The sequence below is a fragment of the Anopheles coluzzii genome, chromosome 3, assembly GCF_943734685.1.
Source record: "Anopheles coluzzii chromosome 3, AcolN3, whole genome shotgun sequence".
NCBI classification, from domain to species: Eukaryota; Metazoa; Arthropoda; class Insecta; order Diptera; family Culicidae; genus Anopheles; species Anopheles coluzzii.
In genome coordinates this window covers 90,983,052-91,004,438 of record NC_064671.1, presented here as the reverse complement: position 1 = coordinate 91,004,438, position 21,387 = coordinate 90,983,052, and the positions used below count along the sequence as shown (strand labels likewise).

The 21,387-nt window shown below is 42.1% G+C and overlaps 3 protein-coding genes across 15 annotated transcripts in view; 1 reads left to right on the top strand and 2 right to left on the bottom strand.

Moving 5' to 3' along the window:
- LOC120956897 (insulin-like growth factor 2 mRNA-binding protein 1) overlaps positions 1–16,772 on the top strand; it is a 71,582-nt gene extending 54,810 nt beyond the window's left edge. For all 13 annotated transcript variants that reach the window (XM_040378700.2, XM_040378699.2, XM_040378704.2 and 10 more), the window contains one exon: positions 777–16,772. In XM_040378700.2, coding sequence (XP_040234634.1) covers positions 777–977 — 201 coding nt within the window. In that variant the 3' untranslated portion in view covers positions 978–16,772. The remainder of the gene's footprint in view (positions 1–776) is intronic.
- Positions 16,773–16,957: 185 nt separating this feature from the next.
- Positions 16,958–18,740, bottom strand: LOC120956896 (PEST proteolytic signal-containing nuclear protein-like). The gene is made up of 3 exons (XM_040378694.2): positions 18,408–18,740; positions 18,013–18,336; positions 16,958–17,825 (listed from the first exon to the last, which is right to left on the bottom strand). The coding sequence occupies exons 1-3, from the start codon at positions 18,436–18,438 to the stop codon at positions 17,440–17,442; spliced, it is 741 nt and encodes a 246-aa protein (XP_040234628.2). The 5' UTR covers positions 18,439–18,740; the 3' UTR covers positions 16,958–17,439.
- Positions 18,741–19,859: 1,119 nt separating this feature from the next.
- Positions 19,860–21,301, bottom strand: LOC120958216 (40S ribosomal protein S26). The gene is made up of 3 exons (XM_040380850.2): positions 21,186–21,301; positions 20,593–20,770; positions 19,860–20,350 (listed from the first exon to the last, which is right to left on the bottom strand). The coding sequence occupies exons 1-3, from the start codon at positions 21,186–21,188 to the stop codon at positions 20,184–20,186; spliced, it is 348 nt and encodes a 115-aa protein (XP_040236784.2). The 5' UTR covers positions 21,189–21,301; the 3' UTR covers positions 19,860–20,183.
- Positions 21,302–21,387: the final 86 nt, after the last annotated feature.

The window sequence follows — 21,387 nt, the reverse complement described above, 5'->3', positions numbered from 1 at the left end:
CTTGATTCATTAATGTTGATATTTGATTCTTGATTCGTGATATTTGAATCTTGATCCTTGATTCTTGATTCTTGATTCTTGATGCTTTATACTTGATACTTGATACTTGATACTAGATTCTTGATACTTGATTCTTGATTCTTGATATTTGATGCTTGATACATGATACGTGATTCTTGGTTCTTGATACTTGATTCTTGATTCTTGATTCTTGATTCTTGATTCTTGATTCTTGATACTTGATACTAGATTCTTGATTCTTGATTCTTGATACTTGAATCTTGATACTTGATTCTTGATTCTTGATTCTTGATTCTTGTTACCTTAATTTTGTTTCTTTAATCTTGAAACTTGAATCTGAATCCTGTAAGTTTAATCTGCAACATTGAATCTTGAATCTAAAATCTAAATCTTGTACCTTTAATCTGAATCTTGAATCATGAATCTGAATGTGTCCAATGAATCGTTGGAATTGTCTTAAAATATTTTGAATATTATCTTAAAATATAATTTGATGATTCAAGAATTTTTAAAGTGTATAAATATTGAAATATGTTTGTGACTCTTCGGATATTCCGATTCAAATTGGGATCCTCCTTTCAAGACCTTTCAAGAAAATTAACTTTTAAAATCCTGAATAGTGAAAAATCCCATGTCCCATTTAAGACCCAATTTCGTTCTGAATCGTGATTCTCAATCAGACTTCACCAACACTGTTGTGAAAAATATGGAAGTTAATCCTGTACTAATCTTTACTTTCGCCAACACGAACGCAGTCGGCACAGCGGCGTATTCGTACGATGATGCTGGCCACGAACCCACCGCCGGTCACCAAGCGACAGACGTCGCAGAAGGCGAAGGACCAGACGACGGGAGGAGCAACGACGCCCGCTGCCGGTGCAACTGCAGCCACTACCACTACAGCCGCCGTCACGACGACACCTCCCCAGCAACAGTCGTCCAGTACAAATGCGTAATCAAAATGTGGTCGTCCTGAGCCGCCAGAAGATGAAGGTCGAGAGTGAGCAGAGAAGCGTGGTAACGGTACCGACGGCAAGAGTAGCAATAGCAACACCACCACAACTACTACCATCATCATTATCATCATCCTTATCATCAGCCTCATATTTTGTACGATTATCCTCTACGGTCGGAAGGTGTGTAGAACGGGAAAAGAAGATAAAATTTGATGCGCGGAGTGACACAGCCGGTGTTTAGTGTCCCCTACGCCAAGAGAAGAAGAGAGAAAGAGAAAGTACCGATAAGAGGATGGGTCGCGCGGACCCCATAGAGGAAGGGATGAACAACCACACACCGTTAAGCCAAATACATCACCAATAGTAGAACTTGCAATAGCCCCAAATATCCCACCAGCAGACAGAGCAGACGGGAAACCCCATAGTTCATGTGGCGAGGCAGGAAGCGCGCTTAGGCAGTCTAAGATTGGTCTCGGAAGTACAAAAGCTTCCTGGCTGTATAGATTTTTCCTACGACCAGCGCTTTGCTGCACGTCACACCCTTGTTTTTTTCCATATATTAGCTTGTAAATGTTGTTATATTTACCTCTATTACTATTTTGCCCCAGTTCCTTTGTTCGCATACGCAGCATCCCCCTTATGCAATAGTTAAAGCGAGGTTTATGCGATCCTTCCCAAGGGAGGATCTTACCGTTAGCCTCTTTAAGCTGGAGGAGGAGTTCTCTTTTCCCCCTCCGATCGATCAACTACTACTACTACAGCAAACCATAATCAAAATAGCCAACCAATCTAAGTCTTAGATTCCGCCCAGTAGCAACAACGCGTCAGATTATCAATCCAACCATTTCCTCAGCAGGTACCGGAAGCGATGGAGAGAGAGAAAGAGATAAGAAGAAAGAAGAAAATAGAAGAACGTTCCACATTGCAAAATCGTTTGTGGTTGGGGAGTGAGACGATAGCAAAATCCCGCAAAACATCCCGTCATGATAAAATTCGTGACCATATACATCATCATATGGGAGAGACCGCGGACGATCGGTGGGTCGTTCCCGATCGTACGCTGGAGAAGAAAAGAAGATGAAAAAACAAATAGGAAACGAGTTCAACATTCAAGCAAAGCACTTTCAATGGTATGTACTAATTCATATGAAGAAATAGATTGTAAGAAGCATAGCCAGTACGAAAATCGTCTTGCGCGCGTACAGACGCAGCAATGCAGAAACATGCGGAAGCGGAAGGAGCGTTTCATCCTAAAAAAAAACCCTTGTACGGGCAAACCGGGCAAGAAGAAGAGTGCTCTCTTTGCTTGCTCGGCTTGCCGTACTAAATTCGATTTAATGATACAACCCATACTCTAGAAATAGCAAACAAACGGCAAATGGTGTCATCCTCTACCAACCTACCAAGCTGGCGTGTTTGTTGTTTTGCGCGTACATAATCCAGCAGCGTGTTTTGAAAAGAGCAAAGTGGTGTGTTGCCCCCCAAAAGCAAAGCATGCAAAACGCAACGTTTAAAACATTCCTTCGAATTTTTCAACGAATGCAAAAACTACTGGCCAAAACAAAGAGAGAGAGAGAGAGAGAAATGGCGTCAAGGTACTAGATCGGTTGAGCGCGTTGATTGAATGGAGTTCCTGAAGCCGTACGTCCAGGAACAGCAGCTAAAGGAGAAGAAATTGTTAGCTGCCGTTTCTCCAAACATAAATCTACGCAAAATAGTACGCCAGTACGTAACGGGCTAGAGCCGGAAGCAACACAAAACGTAAAGCCAATGCCGTGTAAGGTACTTCGATTAAGCTTGTTGAAAAACGTGCGTTTTTTTTGCTAATTTATTCAGTTGATGATAGGAACTTGCGTTATATCTAGTATGTGAGTGTGCGCCACACGCTATCCTGTAAAAACGCGCAAGAGAAATGGGGTTTGCGCATAGAGTGCGCGAGTGTTGTGGATTTGTATAAGTTGATAAGTGTCGGACGCAGGGGGATATGTTTTTGGTCTTTTGTCTTAAACGATCGCGCAATGAGAGATTTAAAACTTTAGTATGTAAATGGTTTTTTTTTTGTTCAATCTTAGAAGAGTTCGTTTTTAAGGCAAACGAAACTTGCGCGAAAGGATATATGTGTGAGTGTGTATGTGTGCGATGAATGTAAGAGTTTGTGTGTAAGAGGATTGGCGCCCTGACACCTGAGTTGTTAGACCGGCCGTATGCGAGGAGTGACTGCGTTAGAAAACTAGTTGCAGTGCGCTTACGCGCGTGTGTGTGTGTATAGGGATGCAAACTAGCTAGAGGATGTAGTAGCGAGCGAGGTACAAAAGGCGACAAAACAGAGTATTAACCTGGGAGGCGAGAAAGATTTGTGCGCGCAAAGGCAGAATTTTTCGTTCGTACTGGGGGATACATGATGATCCACCCCGTGGTTGTTGTTTTTACAAAGTTCCTGCTGTGGGCGGACTTCTTTTTACGCATAGAAAAACAGCCGCGATCAGCCATGCCACTGCCGCCATGCCAATCCTCCGGTAAGGAGGGGGATCTGGATGGATGATCTGCTCGACTCAACTGCGTTGGTTGCATTTTTGGCATCGCAGTTTTTACTTGATTACTGCATTCGCTTCGCCCACTGCTTCAGCGGAGGGAAGGACAAACCGTGCGGGACGGACGGACACCGTTGCCGCAGCTGCATCGAATATGCTAAGCGCCGCTGCCCTTCCCCTTTTCGAGCCGGGACGGGTTGACCAAAGACTATCGGATAAAAAACGATGATGATGTGAGTGTTGTTTTGCTGAATACCAATGAGACAGATGGGCAACGGGTGGTTCCGTTTTTGGGGATGGCAGACCGGACGAACAACGCTGCCCTGTCGGAACAACTTCAACCAGCCAGGAGTGTAACTCCCTCCCGGAAGCAAGTTGTCACAGCGATGTCTACCCCCAATACCCTAACCCTCAATTTCTAACTATCTATGGTGAAGCAGGCAAGCTTGCAGCGATCAAGTAGACACTGCAAGCTACCAAGACAGATGCTGGCTCTTTTAAAGTTGCCATCAGAGTGGAAAAGACGAGCTATTAAAGAGAGAGAGAGAGAGATAAAGAGGTGCGCCCTGGAGGAGACAAACCGCAAGATAAATCGTAGAAGATAGCTAGGATGATGTGGCGATGAGGCCTCCCTTTTTGATTTTAGAAGCGCATAAGATGAACCAAGGTTCTGCGAGGCGTGTGGCGCGTGTGTGGCGTCTCTGGAGCGTCCCGACAGACACACGCCCTTGCCCGAAAACGAATCTGCCCCTTAGAGAGAAGCAACGGATTGTAAACCGGGCATGCCTTATTAACTATTTATTACGAAAACACGTTAAGCGATGAGGATAAGTGCTTGTATGTGTGCGTGAGTGAGCAAATGTGTGCTTGGGATGTAAGTGTATATGTGTGTGTGTGTATAGAGGAACGTCGGAAAACAGGGGAGGAAAAACGCGACGATACGAAGCTGCGCGCGGCCACATTGAAACCAGCCAAATCCATCCATTCTCTTGGCGCGTCACGTTGCGTGCCGACCACTGCCGCAAACTTCTCTTGGTTTCCAAACTCCTTTCATATCAGAACCATGAGCAGGAAGCGAGAAACCCGGGAACAGAGAGAGAGAGAGAGAAAGAAAAAGGAGAAAAAAACTACAAACCCATTACCTCAGGCAGAAAGTGCATTACACTTGGGGTGGAACATTCTTCCCCACCCTAGGGGGAGAAACCGTTTGCGCACGTGCTGATATCCCTTGCGCGCGATACAAGGAAAAGCAACGAATTTGACCTCTCTTACCTCAAGCGAGAAGAAGGCGCCGCCTTTTGCCGCGTTACAAAATATAGGCCACCGAGCATTTATTGCCGAGCGCGCCCGACGCCCGCCTGTTACTGGCGATCGTGTGTGGTGTAGTTTAAATTTGCTACCGGAACCTGCACCCCGGGGTTCGCCCCGGGGATTGTGGGCGAAATTCAATTTGCAACTTGTTCCCGATTTTTTTTAAATTCTCCCCACCACCCGCCCCCTTATTAAATGTAGAATGTTATCGTAATGTGCTAAAAGTTAAAGAATGTTCTTTCTATTTTTTTCGTAACACGTGTTTTGCGGGAAGAGGTTATGATGCCTCCCGCAAGCAGCCACGCACGTGTTGGTTCTGTTTGACTATTGTACACTACTATTGTAAGCGCTAGTAGCCAGGAGAGAGAGGGTGCCGCCCGTCATCCTCGTCGTTTTGCTTAACTTATTGTTGAACGCGGAGTTGTAATAGTGTGCGCATTATAGGCGTAAACTTGTTGACATTGTTGTGCCCCTTACTAAACATCCCTTAGTAGCCTTATTTTATGCCTGTTGACTACTCCGTTTTTTACTTCTCACAATCTTTGAATTAATGGCTGTTTATTTCCTTGCCCGTACCTCATCCTCCATTCGCTCGTGCTGCCGTAGCTGCTGTGAATGTTTGTTTGTTTGAGTAGGTGTCTACGGGGCATTTGTTAACTCCCCGTGTAAGCGAAGTACCTCAAATCACAGCGGCACGGAAGAGTGGGCGGGAGCTGGATGGATGTGGAAAGGTAAGCAGAAGATATATAATCAAAATAGTTTTGTTTCCTTGAAGAACTTTTTTTGTAGCTCTGAAGATGTTTTGTTTGTTTGTTTTTTTAACATAATATGCATAGTCTTTCTAATTATATTTACACATCCATACGTACATATTCATCACCTTACTGAACCCCCCAAGCACTACTACTACTACTACCGAATCTTCCAACAATAGTTTAAACCGTCGCTAACGGGCGAAACGCAAACAGAAGAAAATCGATAAATCACGGGCTAACTAGGTTTATAACTTCTTATTTTTTTTGTAACAAAACCATACAAAGTTTTCAATTCAACTAATACATGGTGCATCGCCGGGAAGTTTAAAGAATAACGCATTATGCTTATAATTTGTAACATATCTTGTAATTCGGGAAAATATTGTTTTAGAGCATTCATTTCGTTTTTGTAGTATCTTTTAGTGATAGTGAAATGAAATCGGGTTAGACGTGGGCACTTGGCACATATGCTCGACATTGGAGGAAAATTATCACGCACGCTTCATGCGTGTACCACACAAGTTTTGGCTACTCGTTTTGGTGGAACACAACATTTGAATTTCGGAATCTATCGTGGCGGTATTTAAACGGCCCACGGAAGAGACAAAAATGAAACATATATACACACATACTCATGGCGCGGTTGGCGCAGGTGGAAAAATTCTAAAGGCAAACCCAAACTGTAAAATCAAACCTCGAATGAAGCTCACAATTTCAGAGGGGCAGAGTTAGAAAAGTGTCGCTAATGTAGGAAGTTATCTTGTACACATGAACATCGCTTGCGTATCAGCAAAAGCTGTCCTAATATAGTTCCGATAAATGTGAAGAAATAGATATAGAAAAGGACAGTGCTATACACATGGTGTTCGCTACCACTCAACACTTGGCACCCAGCATACATACATCGGAGCGGCAAAAACCATATTCCAAATCAACTGAAAATCTTGCACTACAAACACAAATACGCGATTCAATTCAGGCAAAATGGGATGAAAACCAGCAGCAAAATATCCTCCTTACTTATCTAATCTAAAACTCGTGTGCTTGTAATAGGGCTTTCGCAACAAGCAAGGTAGCAGAAAGCGCAAGGAAACCCATAAAAGAACGCATTTCCTACGGAGAAGAAACAACACGAAAACACGCAAGAACTAAGTACTAAACACAAAAAGAAGAGAGAAAGAAAAACACACATAAATTGATGCAAGTACTACTACCGTTCGACTGAGAGAGAGCAGGACACGCGCCGTGTGAGTAAAAGAAAACCAAAAGAGTGAAACAAACAACTAAAAAGAAACTGAAACGTGTGACGTTTGTTCGTTTTTTTGTCTACTATTTATAATGGTGCGCGTGTACAACGGGCGCTCGAGTTCTTTGGTGCATAGGCGAATAGGTGGACATTTTGTTGGACAACGGAACGAAGTAGGCGGCGCCATGTTGCGCCATGGGTGGTGAAATCAGAATTGTATGTTGCGAAGCGCCAGCACATCGTTGTACACGGGAGGACCCGAGATCGTAGCAAGTATAAATATTCGTAGAAGCAGAGGAAGAAGTTGGCAAGAGATAAGAAGAAGGTACGAAAGAGGACAAACAGTAAACAAGAGAGACAAAGTGACTAAAATCAATTGTTAGATTTTTTTATTATATATATTATATTGAAAATATATTATATATACACATATTTGAGGAAGGAGAAAACAAGACAAAACAAAACGCAGGAGAAAAAATAATGATGAAATGAAGATACGGATCTTATGGAGTAAACAAAAAAAAGTAAGATGGAGGCCATCGTTTAGCTTGGACAAAGCATTAAGTATATTAAGAAGTGGAGCAGGACAAAGTGCGACATTCGTGAGGAAGAGTGAGAGTGTGAGAGTGAGAGAGAGACAGATGACATCGGTTCGCTTTACTAAGTATTGATTCATTTCGGAGACGAAGGTACAATCGAGAAGAAAACAAAACAAACAAAATCGTACAGTGTGTGTTGTTCCCTTTTCGCCCATCAGCAAGGGCGTGGTGTTTTGAACAGTGCGTGTTGCGCGGAGAAGAAACGAGAGTAGAAAGAGTGAAGCAAAACAGGCAGATGATATTTAGCTAACAACTTTAATATTTATTGAAAATACTAGAGGCTATAATATCGTTGAATATTGGTAAAGAAGAGCGGAACGGAACTCAAGGCAACACAAAGGGTATGGCGGACTTGAAGAAGATCGAGGCGTGAACTTGAACTGCGAACTGAGCTAGGAAGGAAAGTGTTTCGTTGCAAGTGCAAGTGTGCTCGCTGTGTGGAGAAGAAGCGTTGACAGAATGTTGCTCGCTCAACCACTCACCGCTCAGGCGAGTTGTTTGGAAATAGTGTAAAAGCTGGAATCTTTAGCTGGAGACAGCAAACAACAAAGAGAAAACATCGCTCCCATTTGTTTGTTTGTTGTCCAACGGAACAGCTCTGCGGAACCAGTTGATGAACGCGTGTGTTGGTGATGTAAAAATTATTTTATCTTTAAACTTATCGAACACCGAGTGCCACTTAGTAGTTGGTAGTGAACGAATTTCGCCCGCGAGATGGCGCTGCGTTATATTAATGCATCACCACTCAATGCGACTCAAAGCGACTCAAAGCGGTACAAATCGCCGAACAACGTACTGGAGAGCATGAGAGATAGAGAGAGAGAGAGAGAGAGAGAGAGAGAGAAAAAAAAAGAGAGCGAAAGAGAACACACTAAAATAATCAAACTCTCTGCAAAATGCTCCGCTCTGCAGTGAAGAGCAAATGTACACGTGTAAGTTTAGAGTGTACTTGGGTTGTAACGAAAAGTGCGCAAAGTGTGTTGTTTTAGTATTTTCAAGTGATGTGATATGACGAGGCATTTAGCTTTCGAAGGTGTGTTTTGTTTTTTTGTTGGGTTAAATTTAATGTTGTTCGGAATTCAGTCTTGTTTTTGGTGATGTTTGTTTTATTTTTGCGGTACACGATGAAAAGTCTTCCCAATACGGGGGAAGTAAGATAAAAAAAAAACATTCTTCTTGGCCAGTGTAAAAAACAACGTAACCTTTTTAGCACACTCACACACACTGTTAATTAACTTTTCAATCTTTACCAAGGACGCTGTTAAAAACAGTCCTCAATTCTTTTTGTTTTCAATGGTTCGGATGTAAACCGAATAATTTATCTGGAAGTCACAACCATGAACACTTTTTTAACCATGCCCAAATCACACACACACACAAATGCCAACACAATCGATCAAAACAGACAATTTCACCAACGCCTGTCTGGTACACACGCCTATAGAGAACATATATTTTTTAAACACACAGTTCTGGTGTGCCACAGATTCAATGCTCCCTGGAATTTGGTACAAAAACAACCCGCAACAGTACAAAAATGATGTTTGTTTTTTTTTTCGTGCGAATTTAATAATTCCACGCCACTCGCCGTTACTGGCAAGACGACAAGATGATGGAATCCGTTTGGATTACCCTTTTTTTTTTACATTGCAACAATCACTTGCAGAGAGGATGAAGAAGGATCCACTGCGCAAACCCGCTGCCCGGAAAAGTTCACCACGCACAGCAGACAGCAGAAACACGCATGCGAAATGTACAAACACTTGATGGAACCGCTGTAAAGTGTTGTTATTTTTCACTTTCCTTTAACGCTCCGCGTCAAAAGAATCGAACTCAACTTCGACCCAGCTGAACAATACTGCAACAATGGAAGGCAAAGCAAAACTAAACTCTGGAAGAATTCAACACCGAATGAATAGCGTCCACACTACACTCCGCTTGATGGAAAAGAAACATAGAAGCAAGATTATGGTCACTCCTGAACAATGTGCAAGAATAATGGCAAAACTCTCCCAACACACACACACAAACACACAAAGGTAATAGAGCGAATTGTGCGCCTATAAGCCAGAGCAAGAACCGCGAACATGAACGCACGCAAACCGAGAAGGAAACAAAACAAAAATTGGAAGCAGAAAAAAAACGATACAAAAGCTTTTAGAGAATGCTAAGTGACACCCTGAACAAACATGGCCGAAAGAGAAATTGGATAAATCTAAAGCCCTCGAAACAAGCTTGTATCACTGCCAGATATAAAAGAGAAGACAAAACAAAACAAAACAAGATGAAAAATGAAATGCAAAACGAAACTACTATCATAAGCGAATTCACAAAACAAAGCAAAATAATATAGAAGATTTGGAGTAGAAGAAAACATAGATGAGCAAAAGAGAAACACTAAATAACTAAATATGGATAACCACACACCAGCCTGAGACAAGGTGATCGGACAAAAAAAGATGATGAAAACAAAGCATGAAACTAAATCTTTATTGGCAATTAACGTAAGCTATTAGTTGAGGTACACTCGCGTACACACACAACCAATGATGATGATGATTAGTCTCACCCCTGAAAAACTGGCAAGAAAACATACGCGGTACCATTACCCATAACACGGTGTTAGTTGATGTATTATGGAAACAGAAAGTGAAACGGAAATTTTGGCTAAATTTGTGTGAGTGTATGTGTGTTACAGTACATAAAATTGACAGAAAAGCGATCAAAAAGCAAACAAAAAAAGAAAAAGTTAAAAATTAAACACAAACTAATGATTTAATTGCGAAACCCCTTTTCGAATCGTTCTATTGTAATACTGCTGCTGAATACATTTGAATTGACGTGAAATCATATAGTGAAAGCATAAAACAAGCACGCAAAATGAATAGAAGACAAACAAAAGAAACAAACAATCAATGCATAATCCCAAGGGCGCAGTCCTGCACATTTGCTGCACAGACGATTGGTAGTTTTTAATGCTTTTTTTTATCATTTAATCTATCATTACCGTGTCGTCACCCTTTGGTGGGTATTAAAATTAATGCAATACAAATAGATCTTAACACTTTTAAGCTAACAACACACCGCATCCACCCAAACCTTTCTCTCACAAACACCCTCCCTAATTGGCGTAGAGTATATGGTAGCAAACGGAGCACATACTTTGAACGAACTTTTTAATAAATGTCATACCCATACACTCATAGACCGTAGAAGAAGAAGAAGAGGAAGATAAAGATCACCTTGTCCCAGCAAACGGGCAGCAATCGCTGATCAATATGACGCAAAAATTCAACACGAGAAAAAGTAAACAAAAAAAACATGAAAAGCATCTTGGAAATAGTGAAGCAAAAAAGCAAATTCAGGTTTGAAATGATTGAAATGAAATATTTCGGAAAACACTGTTTATACCTCATGGTTTGAAGATAGAATATAATAGCCAAGCAAATCGTACACTATCTAAGCGACACATAAACAGAGAGATGATAAAGCAAAGAGAGGAATACAAAGATACAAAAACAATATATGTGTACGCAAAATGCACACTGCAAAGGGCAAGACACACAAACACGACACAACAGAATGGTGCACCAGTAACCAATCAAAGCGTGTAAACGATGGCCAACTATCTACCTACACCCGCGTGTGTACTAACCAATGGCAGAAAGGCAAACACTAATTCCTCCAAAATATATAGTAATAATAAGCATACTTCACATTTAAACACAAAAGGGAAACAAAAAACACATCCGCAACATACAACTTGAAATTTGATGTTTGAAAAGCTGCCCACACAACTTATAGAAAAATGAAGAAAAAAAAATATGTCTAACAAATCCCAATATTACTGCTAAGATCAGTATGCAAATTTTCAAAAACACTAAATGAAACCTCAACCCTTCTGAAACCAAAACCGAAACAAATATCCATTTAAAAGTAGAAGACGCGGAGAGAGTTTTCTTAGTTTGATGTTTCGCACACGGGTGGGTTTATCAAAAACAATGGTTCACTATATTCCAATGGGTCGTTGTGTTTGTTTTCGCTGTAGAATCTTGTAGAACTATTGTAATTGTTGTGTTTTTACCCAACGGGCAAACAGGCAACGCTTATGTTAGTGTCTCCCCTGCCTAAAGTGCACACAACACATGAGGAAAGTAAACTTTCAAAAAGCATAAAAACATACAATTATATCCCGATACAATGTCTTAAACCGGAGGCACCAAATTGGATGAGTGTAGCGTATAAAGAAAAGAAAAGCATATACTTGGTTACTTCATACCTTGGGAAACAAAACAAACAAAAAAAAAACATAAGCAAACAAGAAGAAGATAAAAACAATTCAACACAAGCGTTTAAAATTAATTTCTCATTATAATTTTAGAGTAATAAAAACAAAAGCTAAGATTGTGTGAAACAAGACAGCAAACACAAAACAAAAAAAGAAAACAAGCACAACATAAAGCGCGCTTACAAAAAAAAAAAAAGTTTGAAGAAAAATTATGCTTTATTGTACTACCAGGGATAAAAAAAAACAAAATGCTACTTTTCGCTTAATTAATTGCTTACTATGAAGATCGAACTACTTGTACTACTACTATGGAATACTGCATGTGTTTTGTATTCAACATTACTTTAATTTTTCGTACATCCGCCGAATTGAGAGCCAGTAAGGTTGTTTTGAGCAAAAGGAAGAGCAAAACAAAACAAAACAATACAGAAGAGAGTAAAAAACACGAAAAATTAGAGCTAATAATTGCTATCAGAATAAGCAACCAAAAGAAGGGTCTTGATTTTCGCAACCATTATACGCAAAGCATGAAATAGAACGCCACATCAGGCTGCTAAAGAAGAAAACGAGACGAAACAACTACATTTGTGTATTTCAAAAAAAAAAAAAGCACACAACTAACGCCTCTTCTCCTTTTGTACCGTTTTCTAAGCGAGTGTGTGTGCTGCAGCACGGAGAAAACATACATTGTTTTTGGTTTAATGTTTCGAAATTATTATGTTAACACACTATGGTTTGCTTGCGTTATCGTTTTTTTAGGGCCCTGTAGATCGTTTCAGTGTCAGCTTTTCTTTTTCGAAGGACAAAAGTGTTAAAAAGGGAGAGCATAGAGAACAGGCACATACAGATGAAAGGGGTAAGACAACCTGTACCAACCAACCTCTAGTGCTACGCAGCTACAGGAGAATGGGAAGAAATAGACGTAATCGCGAAACAAAACAAAAACATAAAACAACAACAACAATCCATTACCACCACCATTCAGCCGAAAACGGGCAAGGAAATGCATTTTTGTGTTGTTAAAGACGGAATAATTTAAAATAAGCTAGCTAGCTAGTTGCGTTCCCAGCTCCTCCTGTAAGTGTAAAACCCCTTTTCAGTTAGTGTGTAAGCGATTTTAGCGATTTAAAAGAAAATGAAAAAAACAATAGAAAATAGAATGCGCAAGTAGAGGGGGGAAAAACCACAAAACATCTCTTTACAGTACAACACACAAACACACAGATGAACACAAACAAGCTAACACAGCCACCATCGGCTTTGTTTTTACATGCAAAAATGGAGACTGAACTACACCTAAATCGAAATTGATGGTGGTAGTGGTGCTAGTATGCGTACGTGTACGTGTATTTGTGTGTGTGTGGTTCCGTGTTGTGTGCGCTGAATATCATTTGAAATGCATTAAAAAAAATAGTGGAAAGATGTAGCGAGAGAAAGATAGAGAGAGAAATAGGCAGGTTAACCCGTTCGACCGATGATTATTCCCAATTATTCTTGTTACTACTACGATTACTACTACTTCTACTACTACTACTTATTGTACTAATGTCACCACGCAAACACCGCAAGTTGCTAGGTTTTTGAGAGGCAGTGGAGAAGAGCGAGGGCTTTGCTCGCGAGGGAGAAACAAGAGGAGAAACAGTTCGTTATCTTCCGCGTATCATCATCCTTTTCCTGCTACTTAAGGACGGTTTATCACGTTTTGCACATTGCCCCCCCCCCCCCCCTTGGTTCTCATGCTCTTGTTTTGTGTCTGTGTGTTAAGTTTGATTTTTCTCCAATTTACCTAATGTTGCTTTAAATACTTTGACAGAGTTGCACAACACAAAAAAGTGAAAGTTTTGATTTTTTTTTAAATTTTTTGAAACATAGAAGTCAATGAAAAACAGTTAAAATAGACAAAAGAAAATTAGTAACAGTTTCCAACATGCATCAAGATCGTAAAACAATCACAACACAAGCACATTAACAAATGGGAAAATGGGAAACAAACAGAAGAATACCCCCCCAATGTGTGTAAAGTAGATGAAACCGAATGGACACTGCAAAACGTTCGAACTTGTTTTTGGTCCCCGTAAGATTATTTTTCTTTTGTACTTTTTTTTTTTTTGTTGTTTTTTGTCAAATCTCATCTTTTGCATAACCGTCGCCGTTCGTCGCGCGTGGTCGTCGTCGTCGTCGTCGCCGTCGTTCCCGAACCCTCCCCTGGGGCGAAAAAGGATAATGAGTGGATGTGTTTTAGGATATAATGCAAATAATTGACATGCCTGTGTGATAATAGTTTATATTCCTGTCATTATCTGTATTTATATTCTTCCCCTCCCCCTCCCCCACCCCTCCCACCAGCAAAGAAGGGCAGTAGGAATTGGGGCAAAGAGCGAGAGAGAGAGAGCGAGAAAGGAAAGGAAAAGGATGCGGTTAGTTTGTTTGGAGTTGGTTTGTGTTTTGGTTGGGGGAAAAGGAGCAAGGAAAGCATGTGTGGGAAAGGAACGAAGATCAAAGAAATGGAACCGGAAGCGAGCATAAAGATGTTTGGGAATAGGATCGCGAAGGGAGACAACTGGAATAGGGAGAGGATAAAAATAGTTTTTTTTTTGTTTTTTTTTATTATTATTACTGTAAAAAAAGGTAGGGCAACAAATGGAACCAACTATAAGAAGAAAAGATAATGGGAAAGAGAGAGAGAAAGAGAGAGAGAGAGAGAGAGAGAAAGAGAGAGAGAGAGAGAGAGAAAGAGAGAGAAAGAGAGAGAAAAGTAAGAGGGAAATGGCGTGGTGAGGGTTAGGGCAACATGAAACCAATATATATATATATATAGAGACTCCCATATATATATATATAAAGGATAAAGATTTATATATACACCTAGGTTTTAGGATTGGTGAAACACTGAAACAAGAATGCTTATTTCTCTCGTACGATTCTTTAAAATTATTCTAATTGCTAAAGCGAAACTACATTATCATTAGTTGTAGCCTATTATTACTATGTTTATTATTATTTTTTTAATCGTAATCATCATGACTATAATTACTATACTTATAATCATAGTTTCCTATTTTTTCGTTGTTTTCACCGGACAGACACATACAAAGCTCACACCGTGCAACAAAAAAAACCCATGCAAAAGGCTTGAGAAAAGGAAAACAAACATAAAAAAACATGGAGGCAATAATTAAATATTATACACATCTAAATCACATAAACACACATATATAAATCTATCGATAGAAGTTTATAATTTTCGCATTTCTCATAGTGGTGGTACGGAGCTTAACAATACACAAATACACATACAAAAAAATGGATAAAAAAGAGTAATAAATAAAAATGGTAAAAAGCTACATTTATGTTTATCCTACATAGGCTGGTCTCAGTTGTATGGCTGGTCTTAGTGCATGAAATAATAAAAAAAAAATAAGAAAAAACATGTTTGAACGTAAATTTAACAAATCATACAAATCACGGAAAACAAACAGACGTTTTTGTGAGAAGTAAATTTGATTTCTATTATAAAAAAACATACACTAAATGCAGTAAAAAAACATAGGGTAGAAATGAAAATTGCGTTTTCAGTTATAGTAATTTTATTTCATCACTCACCACGCGTAAAAAAAGGAGAAAAAAACACATTCGCGAGACAACTTCCAAACCAAACTTATTTGGATGAAAATAGAAACAAACAAAAAACATACGCATTAGAACAGTACGGCTTGCTATTTGACAAAACAATTTAACGGCACTCGTTTTACAACTATATCATAAACTGTAACAACAGCAACAAAAAACAGAAAGGCATAGAACACGCTAAAGCTTTACATAATCTTTACAGTAGCCAATCTAAAACACAAAACAGTTAAAGCAAAAGTTTAAAATGGGAAAAGACAACCAAAATCAATAACAATCAAAATGGTAATACAGTACAGAGCAAACTCCCATCAAACACGTCAGAAGTAAATAAAGATTTGAAAATATACTTATAACTCAATACAAACCAATGCGAGTACAGAGAAAATAGATAAACAGTGCAGGAGAATGTTTGTGTGCGGTCTCACAGAAGATTTGAAAAAAAAAACTACCCTCTCTCCCACCCCAAAACCAGATATCCGAGTTCGGTGAAAATAAACACTTGTATAATCAGCTTAAGGCATTGAAGTTTGAACAAGATTTTAGCGCCGGAGAGGAACCGCCGTCGAAGAGAGAAAGAGAGAGAGAGAGAGCGAAACCGTGAAGCGAGAAAAGTGAACCGAATGGCGCGCAATCAGTTGCAGGGGAAGGGAAGACGAAAAAGAAGAAGGAGAAGCGTGCACGCATATTGAAGGGCGAGAAGAGTGGAAATGAAAAAAAAAATCTACCTCACTACCTCTATTTAAAGTAAAAGTAAACGAAGAATGAGTATAAGAAAAGAAAATAATTTAACAAACACAACAAAAAAAGAGTAAAACATGAATCAAATAAGTAAAAACACAAACAACAATTTGTTCACCCATCCGGTGTAAAGAAATAAAGAGATAGAGAGAGAGAGCGAGAGAAGTAAAGGAAAGGAAAACATAATAAACTCCAAAAGAACATGCTTACCAAATTGAGAAAGCTGCACGCAAAAACCAACCGCGTGGAAGAAAGATTCTAAAACACTTTCATTAAGATCAGTACAGAAACAAGAGAGAGAAAAAAGCACAATGGTACAGCAAAATGGAGAAAAGAACAACACCTACAGAAAGGAGAGCGAAATAGAGAGAGAGAGAAAGAAAAAAAACATCCAATCATACGGAAAAGGAAAAAGTTGTCATCTAAACAGGGATGTGGAAAAGGCAAAAAGACAACTTTGCTAACAGAAAGTGAACAGGAAGGAAAAATAAGTGAAAAAACGCAACAACAAACAAAAGCAGATTGCGCAATTAGAAACACAATAGAAAAGATAGAGAAAGAGACAGAGAGAATAAGGAAAAACAAGTAAAGCAAAAAAAGTGGAAAAAAGTGGAACAAGAAAAACAACATGCAAACAAACAAACACACACACTAAACTATATAAATACATGCCGAATGATGATGGATGATTTTTTTTAATTTTTCTGAATAAATTTAATTTTTTCAAAAAAAAAAACCGCCTGTGTCCGTGTCCCGTTTTGTGAGTAGCTAGGCGTGTGTGTAGTTGTGCGTAGTCGCGCAGTATGAGAAAATCAATCGCAGTATGCCGTTGCTTTCGGATCGTTCCAGATGGCAGAAGAAGGGTGCATCAACACAGCATCATTAGTTGGACGAAACTGGCTAGAAAAGGAAAGTTTTTATTCATCTTTGCTTGATTGCTATCGTGTGAGAACGGGCTGTGCAGTGAGCGAAGGTAATTAGTAACTTGAAAGAGGTTTCGCTTTATTCTAAAACTCGGTTGGCAATGCGCGCACGGCAAGCGGCGGCAAGGGAAGCGAAGGGTGAGTAGAAGTACTGTGCTGATTGCCCACCCCCCCCTTTCACATCCCTGTGCAGCCCTTCCCTCTGCAGCACTTTCGGGAGCAAACAAATAGCAAAAAACCATTTCACTACGCTAATGCAACGTTTCACCGGGCGGGCGCTTCCTGGCTACTTCCGCACTGCTGGTGTTGGGATAAATAGAGCGACACTTAAAGCTAATCCTTCTCAACCCTGCCCCTTTCTCCTGTCTTTCACACCCTTTTGTCCTCGCTTCACTGTTCACGCCGGTTGCTAGATCTAGAACGCCTGACTTCACCGAGGCCTCAGCGGTTGCTGAGGCTGCTGCCGATCTTCTTCTCGAACATCTTCTTCGAATCACAGAAGCCGTGCTTCGTCTTGCCGAACGAGTTCGGACCGGACGAGGTGGGCGTATCGCGCCCAATGTTGCGCATCCGCATCCGGCACTCGGCCGGCATCTCTTCTGGCTCGCTGTCGTCGCTGTCGTCAGCCAGCCGGAACGCGTTCGCGACCGGTTTCATCAGCCGGGGCGGTTCCTTGCTTGCCGGTGCCGCCAGCTTCATCTGTATGCCGGCTACCGGTGGCTTTGCCGGTTTCGCACCCGGCGCCCCCCCGGTGGACGTTCGACTGGTCGCACCACCGCCTCCGCCGCCGCCAATTCCGCTGCCTCCAGTTCGTTTTCCCACCGTGCCTTAAAAACGAAAATGAGGTGGGTGTCCCTCGGAACAATTAGCCGGCGCGCGTTTAAATGTGCGTGTGTTGAGGGGAGAAGGTAAGCGCATGCGATATTTCCACGGAGTGTGGGGGTGGGATGGTAGTTCAGGACGGGGAGGGAACGGGATAGCGGTGTTTGGAAAGGCGGAGGGAAAAGATCTCACCACCCGGACCGGTTCCGGTGCCGTTCGGGCCGGCGCGGCCGCGGCTATCGAGCGCTTCCTGCCTTCGGCGCCGTTCCTCCTCGTCCTGCCGGTACTGCCGGTGCTGCTGCTGCTGCTGGTTTCTTTCCTCGTACCGGTCGTCCCGGTACGATGCGGATGCGGATGACCCGTGGTGGCGGGCGTTATGCGAGGCTGGTGAGCGGGACCGGGACCTTGACCGTGACCGGGACTCGGACGAGTCCGAGCGGGATTTGCTGCGACTCAGCCGGGGCCGATGATTCGAACCGTGCCGTGTCTCATTCCGCTGCCGTTGATCGTATTGTCCTGGGGAGTGGAGGGGGGAGCGGATGTTAGAGACCTTTTCCCGGATGCCATTACCCAAGAGCTCCTCGTACCTTCGTCACTTCTCCGATCCCAACGACTCATGTTTGCTGTGTGGGTGTGTTTGTTTTGGTTTTCCCCTCTCGTGCCTTGATTCCTCTGTGTACAATCAATCCTCCAAACCCTTGCCAAAGAGATAACCAGCAGTCGTCCGTCCGTCGCACGTTTTACATCACACGCTTTACGCTTACACACACATGTTACATACGCACACACCAGCGATGGGTGGGCCTGTATTATTATTATTTAAGGACTTTGCAAAAAGAGACTCTTCTTCTTGCACAAAACGAAGGCGCTAAACAAAACAACTCTTCTCCGGCAGTCCTTTTTTGACATTCGCAAATGCGGCGCTGCAGTCGCGTTTACAAGGTGCGGAGAGAAAATGTTTGTTTAAACTGTTCGAAGGCGTACTGTAGGGGCGAAAGCGATCTAAATAATTTTGAAATCCCATAAAAGTTCTGTTTATTTTGCAGAACCCATAGGTAGCGGTAATCGTTCATGCGGGCGTGAGTGAGTTTTCTGAAAATGTATGGAATTTGACACCCAGTACGGGTGACCGTATGGAAACGCATGCGTCAGATTCAAACAATTTTGATTTTTCCGCACGCACGCCCGCAGGAGCGATAACCTCTACCTCACCGTTCCTGGCACTGATCCTGAACCAATTCTGTTTTTAGAACTTATACAGATCCTGTTACTGGTTTTCAATCCACAACCTTCCCGGGACTGATCCTGCTATACTGCGCTTTGAAGCGGCCAGTGCTGGAATACGCTTCAATATTATGGTGGCCTTCAGCTGCTCGCCCCCTGGCCCGTTTAGAGTCGATCCAGTGCAAGTGCACGCGGTTCGCTTGGGCTCCTGGAGTGTCCAAATGGACTATGAGGGGCGCTATGTGATGCTTGTGATGCATGGAGGCTTTGAAGCAACGGAACTATTTTTCGCAGAAAAAACTTTCTAGGCTCTAGCATCCAATCCAATCCTATTGTACCAATTTGCGATAACCCTGGCAAGAATTCGTTTTAAAGATTTTTTAAATTTTAATTCGACTTTCTCAATATCGCGCGATCTAATGGTACGTGGAGACATACACTAAGCTCTAAATATCGACTGTGAACGCAAGGTGTTTACATGTATCGCCGAGACGTTTGCCAACCGTTGTCATCGTGGCGACCAAAATCGTCGTGCACTGTCGTGCATAGGAATCACGGCAGGAATCCCTATCCTTGTTTTGATGGGATATCGAAGTCCGTTTGGTTACATGATGGCTTGAAGGACATCATAGTGCTGGAATGTATGCCTAAGGAACCGTCAAACCGGGCCTTGAATGGGGTTACATTTACATCCAATTACTGCCCTCGAAGAGTGGCTCTGTAACCCACGAAACCATTTTAAGTCAGTTCCAACCACACTCATCCGTTTCTTTCCACCACAATGCGCACCCACACGGACATCGAACGCAAGAGAGTATGTTCCGATTAGATGGAATTCCTTTCAGCACCGGAGGTGCTCGCTTATATTTCACTCGCCTCTTTGCACATTCTCTGTTCCCCCTTCTTACAATGTATAGAAACACGAAACTCGAATGCAACAACCTGAACCACCACCCGAGGTTCGGGATTGCCAAAAAACAATTCCCATCCTAATCGAACCAGCAATCTTCTCCTCTCTCCTTCCTTCACACTCCGTTTCTGTGTTCCCGAGAGCGGTTGTTGTTGCTCGATGGTGTGTGTGTGGGATGGTCGGGAACACGCCCGAAGGAGGGAAGAACAGTCGACCCGGCGGCAGGCGCTTACTTGCGCTGGGCGTTCTGCTGTCGGTTCATGTCCTTCGGGAAGGATCGCTGCGGAGGCGTACGGATGCGACGGGTCTCCTTCGAACGATTACGGACAACCTTCGAGTGGATAGCGCACGACACGCAGTAGTGCAGCTTGGCATACAGTTTCGGCAGTACGTATGCTGGAAAAGGGGGGAGAAGAGAAGAAGCATTTGCAAACCAGATTAGTGAACGGTTCGAAAGGAAAGTTATAATCGATGAATGAATCGATGTTATAATCGATCAGATAGCAAATATTCGAATTCATCTCTTTTCGAAAGATCCAAAGTGGTATGTTTTCCTCACGTAGAAACGTTTAGAGATAAAGCTGTGTTCATTCCGCTGTGTTGGGGAATGCACAAGTTCAGATAAACGTGATACTCACAGCTGTACACCGAAGCGTCGGAGATGTCCCGAACGGCAGCCGCTTCCACGATGTTGCGGATAACGAACTTCTTGATCGCCTTATCCTTCGGCACGCAACGAGCGCAGTTGGTGCAGCGGACGGCTTTCACATGGCCGCGATTGTGCTTGCAGCGTCCTCCATTACGCCTCTTCTTAGTCTGCGCGCCGTCGCATCATCAGGGGGGTCCCACGGCATCAATGCAAGTAAACAAGAGAACCACCAGATTAGTCAAAAGCCACAAACCACCACACAACCATCAGTTTGAGTCGGTTTTCATGGCTGTGTGTATTCTTCCCCGACAGCCACGCCATGTTGAAACGCATGCACATCGCGCTGTGTGTAACTTTGTGTATGTGCGTGCGTGTGTGTGTCTGTCTATGTCGATACCACACCGCCGGGCAGAGGCTGACACCGGACGCGCGGAAGCGCAATTTTCACCGCCCGCCGGGCCAATTTGGGGGAAAACCACAATCAATTTCACTTCCAATACGTTTCCCGCAATGAATGAATCCAGTTTCGCACAGTTCCACGGGGATTTACGGCCGGTTTTTTAACAAATTTTCCGCACTTACCATTTTGGTGACAGATCAGTAACAGTACCACGGAAGTAGAGAACGGCAAGGTCTGCTTCTCGCTTGCACGAAGCCTGGCATTTTGACGTTTCTGCTGTCACTGGCAGATTTGATCGTCGATTAATCTAAGGGGTAGGAATATAGAATCTATGAGGATTAATCGATTCTGTTTAAGAAATATTTTTTCTACAAAAGCTTTGTT

Bases quoted from the DNA above. Each gene is read 5' to 3' on its own strand.
- LOC120956896 (XM_040378694.2), bottom strand. From the start codon at position 18,438: ATGAGTCGTTGGGATCGGAGAAGTGACGAAG. The intron at 18,337-18,407 runs GTACGAGGAGCT...TCCACTCCCCAG, and splicing joins GGATCGGAGAAGTGACGAAG to GACAATACGATCAACGGCAG. The intron at 17,826-18,012 runs GTGAGATCTTTT...TTCGTTTTTAAG, and splicing joins CACCGGAACCGGTCCGGGTG to GCACGGTGGGAAAACGAACT.
- LOC120958216 (XM_040380850.2), bottom strand. The intron at 20,351-20,592 runs GTGAGTATCACG...CCCCTTTTCCAG, and splicing joins CGACGCTTCGGTGTACAGCT to CATACGTACTGCCGAAACTG.